The sequence below is a fragment of the Papaver somniferum genome, chromosome 9, assembly GCF_003573695.1.
Source record: "Papaver somniferum cultivar HN1 chromosome 9, ASM357369v1, whole genome shotgun sequence".
In the NCBI taxonomy this organism is placed as follows: Eukaryota; Viridiplantae; Streptophyta; class Magnoliopsida; order Ranunculales; family Papaveraceae; genus Papaver; species Papaver somniferum.
The window spans coordinates 27375587-27385660 of record NC_039366.1 but is presented as its reverse complement, the minus strand read 5'-3'; the positions used below and the strand labels follow the sequence as shown (position 1 = coordinate 27385660).

Here is a 10074-nt window from a genome sequence, read left to right as displayed (position 1 = left end):
TTCTCCTCTTTAAACGTAACGCAGTAAAAGCACTGGAGTTTACTTGTATGGTCTAAAATAAGCCCATAATTTAGCAATACTTTATTTGATTTTTATGGATCTGTTTGGTGAATTCGGTTTCATAACCGACCCGAAACTATCATGCTTGGCAAAATATACAGTGCTAATGTTTACCGTAACCCAAAAGATTGCACCAGTGTTTTCTCTCTTGCTAACTCTGGTCTCTGAGTTTTATGTCATTTTTAGTTTCAGGTATTCCTAACTCTGTGTGATCTTTACGAGGCTGATTTCAGCTCACGGTGCAAATTTTAGTCACAATTACATATACTGAATTACGGTAAAGATTTACGGACACTGTTGCAATCTTTTTGTCATATGATAAAATTGAGGTTGCAATCGGGGTGTTGGGCCACTTGGCAGGTTATGTAGCAGTGATAGATTTTTGAGCCAGAAGACAATTTATGCATTATTGTCCTCATTTTTGGTCATGGGTGCATCTTAGGATCATCACAAGGCAAAGTTTGGTCTTGCGGAAGAGCACGGTTCAAGTGGCAGATTGGCAGAAGGCATAATTTGGACAACTGAGGCATTCTCTATATCGACTGGCAAAATTGGGATTGCCATATGTATATTTTGGTTCATGGTGCTAAGTTTCGTCGTTTCAGTTATAAAATGGATAATGTTTCAGAGAAAGATTTTGGGTCAGAATAAAGACGTTGGACATGAGGCCACATCACAATTTGGAGTGCGTAATGTATATACATCATTCAGCAACTGCAAGAGACAAAAAAAAAAAAAAACACTGCATTGATGATTCAAAGATAGAAACAAAACATAAAAATTGCTGACCAAAGCAGTTGCAGACCCAGAACAACTATGACAAACTTAACGGTATTGCTTTCTTCTCATACGCATTTTCGTTTCTATTTTATTTCCATTGAGTATTTGAGTTGAGTGAGACTAGGCTTTCTACATAATTCTCTACAAGATCACAGTGCGTTAACTTACGTTACTTTGTTTCTCTGGTACTTGAGTTCTTCAGGTCATACAAAATGAAACCACTCCTAGTTTGCAATAGAATTTTACCCTTTTTTGAAGAAATCAACCTCAAATAAGAAACGTTGATACACAACCCTGAGGCGATAGAATACTGTTTAACCCACGATTCCTGGACTCCATATTCTTGCATCACCCATACATCAGCTTCATTGCTTAAAAATTTTAAGTCAACTACACAAAGACAACCTTCCAGCACTCCCACTGTCATGATTTTTGTGGTATAAAATTCCTTCTTAGAAAGTTGTTTCGGTAGTAGAACACTCTCGAGTATCTCATCTCTGATATTCAAAGAGACTATAACTTCGGAAGAATGACGAGTTCCGACATCAACTGTGCCTATCCAATGGAGAGCATTTCGAACAACCACCCCAGATGTTGTATCAGAAGGAAACCAATAAGGAATCGTTTGACTGCTCCTCCATGAATTAGAACGTAACCTGTATACATACACTAAAGTTTCGTACGTATCTTTGTGATAGCATACAACTTTGAACAACTTGTAATCGTCATTCCTGTAATCATAACAAAACCCATACATGACGTTTCTTTGAAATAAAATTTTGTTCTGAGACTCGGGTAATTGTTTGTGTTCAGCTGGGTTCCAAAGACAAAGGCGTAGCCACTTATCCCTATGTACTACGCCATGGATGGACGATAACTCCTTATAAAACGAGAAAAGAACCAAACCGTTACAAGAACCAAGCATTTTCTCGAAAGATTTTAATGGGTACATTTCAACAGCAGCAGCTTCATCAAATTCACTTTTCTCAAACAATGAATCATAACCAACATCGTAGATGACGGCCCTGTCCTCCTTACTCTTGGCAATATTTGGACTAATCACGATTGAAATCATGAGACTAGGATTATTTTTTTGTCAGTAAGATTAAGGTGAGATTTGACAAAATCTGAGTTGGAAATTGTGGAATACCAAGTTTTGCAAACACACTTAAACGCTAATACGGATTTCACCGGTAACCTCAAGAGGATTTCACGGTAAATATCCACTGCAATACTTGACATTGCTTCTCCTTTTCTTCTAAGAATATTAGCTTGAGAGAAAAAAAACAACTAGGGTTTCGGCTAAAGTAACAGAACCATATTCTCTAGTCGTTAAATAGAGCAGGGAAAGAGATTTTGTAGGTGGTCAGTAAGTCCCAACCAGCAAGGTTAAATCTTGATTCTAGCCGTAATCCTATGGTGCTTAAATCATCTGACACTGTTTACACCATGGTGAATTGCTTTGCTTGGATTCTTGACCAGTCAAACGTTAACGACCGGACCCAAATATAGCACGTAGGAGGCTAGAATACAAATGTAGAAATTGACGTTTAATCCCATATTAGTTGGGCTTTAGACACTTTAGTCCTGTCCTCTTAAGCCTAGTACCAAAAGGTCCAAATTTACATAATGAGGAACGAGTTCGTCCTTTTATTAACGATTCGGTCCAAAACTCTCTTTTTTTCATGCCAAAAATAGCCCCCGAAAAAAAATCGTATACTGTATCCATTTTTTCACAAACTAGTTCTTCACTTCGTTGTCATCAATCGGCAGAGCTCTGCAGCGATAATGAAATTTTACTCCTTTCAAATTAAGGGTTTCTTTTTCCATCTCTTGTTCTTATATGTGTAGTTTTTCTCTGAAACTATTGAAATCGATCAGTGCTGAGGTTCATGTACAAATCAGAAATGAAGAGATTCAGATCTTCTTCATGTGAGAATTAATGTTCATTTGATCAAATTACTTTTGAGGTTAGTATTTTAACTACTTTGATTACTCTTTATCCGTTAATCTTAATTCGATTTCATTTTCTAATCGATTTTTTATCGATTTCGGATGCTTACTTTTCAACCTTCTGTCACTATTTTCAATTTAATTGAACAAAACTTTGGTTGTTTTTGTAACTTGATGATTCAATTGTTTTTTGATTTTTTTTTTGATTTGATTTTTGATTTTAGGTTTTTTGATTTTGATAAAACTTTTTTTCTCTTTTTAAAGCTTAATTCAATTAATAGGGATTGGAATTCTTATATGTGATTGAGATCCTTTTTTTTCAGTAGCATGTTTTGTTGATTTTTAGATCCAATTGGTTTTTTTTTTCAGGTGGAACTAGAAGAGCAATATTATGCGTAAATTATTTAACCGGATTTGGTCTTTAAGTTGCCTCTTAAAGTCACGGGAAAAGAGAGACTGGCAAAAAATTTGCAGACACCAAAGGTGTCTCAGAAAAACAGTGGGAACTCCCTTGTCTTGTTTGGACTTATTTTCAACAGAGGTACATAAAGTTTCCTATCACCTTGTAATATTTGAATTCAGCTAAATAATCAAAGTATTGAATTACAATACATTATATATCTTAATTTATATGAATGATTTAGTGACTATCAAGTTAAATATGTTGATCACAATGCTGGAAGTTTTTATATTAGTCTCCAACACTTGAGAGAATGAGTTGTCGGGATCTTATTTTGGGTACCCATTCACACTAGCTAATGTTCATGCTTAATCGTTTGGTACACCTGTTTCATTATTTCATAATGGTCCAGCGAAAGAGGGAAAAAGCAGTGCTCTAACTAGCTAGTAAAATAGCTCCAAGTGTTATCTTTGTTGATGAGGTATGTTGATTAGTTTTTGAATTTTCTCGTTAGAGCTGGCAAACAATTTGAGATTAGCTCGTATGAGGCTTGTTATTCGTTCCGTGTATTAATCAAAACTTAGTTGCTCACCGTTGGCTTTAACTTATAACTCAAAGCAAAGTAATCGTTTAACCAACGGGGAACAACCCAATTGACCAGGGGGGACTCCCTGATACTGGTTGGTCACTAGTTCGAGTTTCATGCTGGCCTTTGCCAATAATTGAAATTCCGAGTTCGAGTCCCACGCTAGGCATTTTCACTGTTAACTCCAATGACAACAATGGTTCATAGTGACTTCTGTTTCTTGCTTTTGGTGATTAAAACAGTATGTTCTCAAGGTCGGAGAGGGAGCAACAGCTCAGTGCATTATTGGATTTACAGCTTTCGATATACCTGCTCCACGTGGCCCACTCCTTGTTAACTCTACTTGATCTTAATTATCCTAGAAATATTTGTTCAGTTGGCATTTTAGCTGGGTGGAGGTTAAGAACTGTTATTTATCATTCTTTGGGTTGGATTCTTATTCTTTGCAGGATCTTGGGAGATATTTTCATGGGTAACTACCACAAAGTGTTCGACTACGGCAACATGAGGATTCGATTTGCTGAAGCATCTTGATCAATTTTATTGAGTTGGTTCTGTCTCTATGGGAAGTAAGCGTTTCACGTATCCTCGTATATATATATATATGCCTGCTCATCTTCCTTTCCTCCGTGTTTTTGTGGAGAAGATTGTCATCAGGGTTTTAAAATTGTCGTTGCTCGACTGTTAGGAGTATTGTCTCTGACATGCATTGTTTTATTTTAGCTAACTTTTTCATGAAACAGTGATCCCACAGTTTATTTTCTCAAGAATTGCTTTAAGTTGGTCTCGATTGGATTCTTCTCATATAGGTTGACAACATGTTGAGTAGACGTGAAAATCCAGGACAGCATGAGGCTATGCGCAAAATGAAAAATGAGTTTTAGTAAACTGAAACGGTCTGAATACGGAGGACAAAGAACGTGCACTTCTTCTTGCTGCTACCAATAGGCCATTTGACCTTGACGAAGCCGTTATAAGGAGGCTTCTTCGGAGGTAAACTCGTCTAGACACTTAAAGATTTTATCATTTACCTTATTTTTTTATTGAAATGCTAGCTAATTACTCGTTAAGAGAGTAGAACAGGGCTCCCTTTATCCCATTTATTTAACATAGCACCCATGTTTCCTATGTCAATCACGTGCTTAGGTTTACTTCCTTAAGATAAGGAGCTGCTACCTGTTCTGTCGTAAGAAGTATATTTTATGTAAGGCAATATGTGAGCCAAAGTTATTAGTGTACACCAATTGATTGTTAACGTGTACATAGTTGTACACCTGTTTGTTAATGTGTACATAGTTGTACACCTGCTTATTTTCAATGTGTACATAATTGTACACATGATTTTTAATGTACACGTAAATGTACACATGTGGACATAGCTGTGTACAATCTGGTGCACAAGATTTTTATTCCTAACTATAGGTCGGTCTTGATCAAGATGTTTTCTCCTTATGGAAGGATCGAGTCAGAGAATCTTTTATGGCACACTCGTGGTCCAAAGCGAGGAGATCCACGAGGTTTTACCTTCATTCAGTTCAGTACCAAAGAGGTATATTATTCATTTCTTTCAACTATTATAGATTGTTATAGTGTGTACATTATTTCTAGGAAGATTGGAATGCTTGAATAGCAATGTAGAAAGAGAGCGAACAGGTTCACATAAACTATAACCAGGATGTACAATCTAGTGCACATGTGAAAAATGACTTCATAAGCTTTTCCTGCATAAGTAACTTGGGTGTGAAAATTTGTGCACATGAGAAAAAGGTTGACTTAATAAGCTTATGCTGCAGCTGCATAGATTTTTACCTTTAAGTGTAGTATCCTTTTCTGGAGTTCTATAGATTTGAACATAGTTGTACACCATTGTTCATTCTCATGGATGTATGTCAAGTTTAGTTGTATGGACGTTGGATTTGCTAGGATTTCTGTAGAGGTGTACATGTCTGTACAGTAGTATATGTTTTTGTTTATATAGCATGTACACTTTAATGTACAACGTATATATTTTTTTATTTATGTGTTTGTAATATGTAGGGTATCAACCATGTTGGAGAAGGTTGTGTATGCTATTCTGAACCATGGTGAGCGTTCAGTCATATTTTGGTAGACGTGTGCATATTTTCTTCACTGAAATTCTCTGTGGTGAATGCAGGGATTGTTTTGTTTGAATAAATACGTTACTTTGTTGTTTTTTGTAGATTGTACATACTTGTACGCTGGTATTCTCTATGTGTGGCCTTATCTGTAGACCCAAATAGATTGTGTAAGTCAGTAACTGATTAACTTTTTTACTTTGATTGTTTTCTTGCTTTGTTTTTTATATGGTTGCTGGTGAAAGGTTAATCCCTTCTTTTTTCAACCCGCAATTTCTTATGCTTTATCGTTTTATCCTCTATACAGGTTGACTGCTAAACTAACTTCTGGAAATACGGCTATTATCTAACTAGAGATTGACGTGGTTGATATTTTTGTCGGTCTATTGATGAGTGCTAAAAATTGTATATTTTTATCCCTTTTTGTTGGCAATTAACTCATCTTTTGTGCATTAATTCTACATTTTATCCCATATTCTGTATTTTCATTGTTTTCAAGAATAAATATTTTTCTTACTTAATTCTATATTTTTAGGTAATAAATAAAGTTTGGATGAATTTCGGAGCAGAATAGAGCAGAAAAGTGGTGGAAGCCGGGAGGAATTACGCAAGGAAGCCGCGAAGAATGGTGCGCACAAGACCAAAAAGCTAGGAATGGGCTCAAGAAGGAAGAATTGTTCTTAAAGAAGATATGGGCTTGGCATACCCAAGGCCCAAAACCCTTACCCAAACCCATTTTCTATATCCATACCCGCCTCCATTCTCAGCCGTTAGATGGGATTACATCGAAATCCAATGGTCGCTTCAGTAGAGTGCATCAAGATCCGAGGTTCTTGCAAACACCATAATGCCTAAATTCCAAACCTTCAGATTAGATTGCAGTTGAATCCTACGGTCGCTCCTATGCCTTTCATAAAATCTCGATACTTCCGCTTAACACTACAGTACCTAACCCCATCTAGAGCCGTTAGCTTCGTTGCATCTCACAATCCAACGGTCGATACCAGATTCTTCTCTCTTAGCCGTCCGATGCAACTCATATCACATCATCCAACACTCTTCATACGCGGACATCAAAACTTGATGATCCACCTCACACCGAATCGACAGAACCTTATACCCAAACAGAAAAGAAAGAAAACCTAACTCTTCCATCTTGTTCCTTCTTCTTCAACCGTACCATCACCATGTCCGCCATCACCACCACCTTCTCCCCTGTCATCTCCACCAAACGCCGCCAACAACTCTCTCCACCAAACCGTATCTACCCACATCACCCCCATACCCTACATACATCTCTAGCCACCTATTTTACCCATTTCCCCTCTAATTTTCCCTTGAAACCCTAGGTGGGAAATTAGTAAAATAGGTGAGGCTATAAGACTGAATTGGAGCAGGAGAAGGACTGAGAGAAGGCAAAGAAGGATGGGTCGACGTCAATTTGAAGATTAGGTGAGTAATTTTAGGATTTTCAAAACCCTAATTTTAAAATTAGGGTTCATAAAAATTGGGTAGTTTCTGCTATAAATAGAGAGTGAGGTGTGTGTATGGAGGGTGATGCCTGGGTTAGCCAGTGTGTCACCCAAGAGCACTGGAATAACCAGTGTCTCAAGGGTTAGTGTTTAATTTTCAACTATTTTTATGTTTATTCCATTACTCTTATTCAGTTTCAATTCAGTTGCTGTTTTTGTGTTTCAATTCAGTTCATGTTTTTGTTTTATGTCTTCTGTGTTTGTTTATGTTCAGTTCAATGCTCTGTTTAGTAATTGTTTTGTTGTTGTTGCTGTTATGTGAGCTCTCATGTGTATGTGTATAGCTAGGCTGAGATGATGCCTTAAGTCACTGTTAGAGGTGGAATGTTAGGTTATAATTCTTGTAAATTGAGCTAATTGAGAAATGGAGGAATTTAGTGCTCATTAGCAAGCTTCTTCTCCTTCCATTCCGTTTATGTATGCCTTGGAACATAGGCAGGCTTGAACCTTCACCTAGCTCCATTAGGGACAGGGATTTAACATAGAATTACACCATCTGGCTAGGTCACAAGGTGGATTCATAACCTAGTTGTGATGTTTACTGTTTTGTGTGAATGTTAGGCTAAAGCCTTTGAAGCATTGGATTGATTGAGCAGTGGGGAGAAACTAGTGCTCACTAGTGACTGTGAGCAAACTGGTTCTCTTCCCACTCTAGTTGTATGCCTAGGCTCCCAACTTTGCCTTTCATTTTTTGTATCTTGTTCTTTCTTCACTCTTGGCCTTTCATAACTGTTTTGTGCCCTGTTCTTCCTTTGCCTTTGGCCATTGCCTTTCTTTTGTCACTGTCACTGCCACACCATCACTGCCTTTGGCCATTGGCCACTGTTTTTCTTCATTTTCCACTGTCCATTTTTCCTATATCAATTTTCACTGTTCTTGGCTTAGTGCCACCATTACTTCACTGCCATCTCTTCTTTTCTCCTTGCCTTGCTACTCAGCTTCCTTGGCCACTGCCCTGCAACCCTGCTGCTGCTGCTGCTTTCCTTCCTCTTGCTACTGCTGCTGCTACTTCTTCTCCTGTTGCTGCTCCCAGCTCCTGTTGCCTTCACTTCTCCAGCCTTGCTGTGCTCCTGCCAGGCCCAGCCTTGTTTGCTGCTACTTCTCCAAACCCAGTTCAATACAGCCCAGGTTCAAACCATACCCTAAGCCCAGTCTACTGTGGACTTAACCAAAGCCCAGGTGAAAGGCTAAAAGCCCAGTTCATTCTTAGGGAATAAGGTCAAAACCCAAACACAATTAAAAGCCCAGTGCACTTCAAGGGCCAAGCCTAGTGCACTTCAAGACCAACTGAGCCCAAGCTCAGTTCACTTCATTATCAAACAAGCCTATAATCCAAAGGTACCCTAAGCCCAAAGCCCAAAAGGCTTCATAGTTAACCAACAACAAATTAGAGCCCAAAATAGCTAGAGAACTCCAAACACACCCAGTCTCTGTGGATCGACCCGTACTTGCATGAGCTACAACTGACGACCGTGCACTTGCGGTATTACTGTAGGCCCGTTTCATTTCACTCCAATTTTAGACGCTTTCCCGGGCCCACCATCTATATAGACTAGAGTGGGCAGTCTGGCTATCATTGATATTGGATTTTCTGATTTTTTTTTTGTAGATGTGTATATAGATCTATACTAGTGTATATTAAAAAAAAAATTAAAATTAAAAATTATATAGTCATATGGGCATTCTTTTTGTAGCTCTTGGAAAGAGCTTTCCGAATATATAAAGTTTGTGAATTTTGGAAAAACAATTCGTAAGATAAATTGATTTTAATTTTTATATATTATATAAAACTGATGACATCATCATGAGTCACTTTGAACTAAACTGTAAATATTTGGACTAAATTGTAAATCAGGAAAGTTATTTGTGTACATTCCATAAAAAAAAGATTAATTTGTACCTAGTTGAATGGGTCAGGACTAACTAGTATATTTATATGAAATTTTGGACTGAACTGTATTTTTCCCAATACAAATCTCAAGAACCCATAATCGGCGACAACAATACATGCAAGGCGCTTAAGTTTGAGGCTTAGAAAAACAAATAATACATGCACGGTAACATTATTTCTTAGAAACTTACACACACACGCTGCAGAACATGACACGGTACATGTTCATGAGCTCATGATCGAACTGGATACTACACTCTCAAACATAAATTAATGTAAACAGACTAGCTATAGTTTTCCTTTTATATTATGCTTACAAGCCTTAGGTATATAATAGGTGATCGGATGAGTTGATGATGATGATCTTCGATCAACAATTGCGGCCAAAGTAGCAGAAACACATCTTCTTGCCACTACGAGTGTGGCAAGCACCATGAGCAGCATCCTCCCATTGCTTACACTGTTTATCACAATTTTGAGTGTTTCTACAAGTTTCCGGACCAAGTTTGGCTAGCCCTCTCACATGATCTATGTGCATCACACATATTGAAGTAATAAAAAGCACATTTTCTTGCTTTTTCTTATATGACAAGCTCCATTGCTTGCCTTCTCCCAAGCCTGGCACTGTCTGTTGCATCATCCAGTGTTATTGAACGACCCTGGCCATGTTTGGCTTGCCCTTTCACATAGTTCTTCCACTGAAATCAATAGTTCCAAATAATTATATTGCTTTTAGTTATAAGTAGTTAAGTTTTACATGAGAAGATTCAGTAATG

At 37.7% G+C, this 10074-nt stretch overlaps 1 protein-coding gene across 1 annotated transcript; it reads right to left on the bottom strand.

The window, feature by feature from the left end:
- Positions 1-1009: 1009 nt before the first annotated feature.
- Positions 1010-1915, bottom strand: LOC113311637 (F-box/kelch-repeat protein At3g06240-like). Its single transcript, XM_026560448.1, has one exon. The coding sequence runs from the start codon at positions 1913-1915 to the stop codon at positions 1010-1012; it is 906 nt and encodes a 301-aa protein (XP_026416233.1).
- Positions 1916-10074: the final 8159 nt, after the last annotated feature.

Bases quoted from the DNA above. Each gene is read 5' to 3' on its own strand.
- LOC113311637 (XM_026560448.1), bottom strand. From the start codon at position 1,915: ATGATTTCAATCGTGATTAGTCCAAATATTGCCAAGAGTAAGGAGGAC.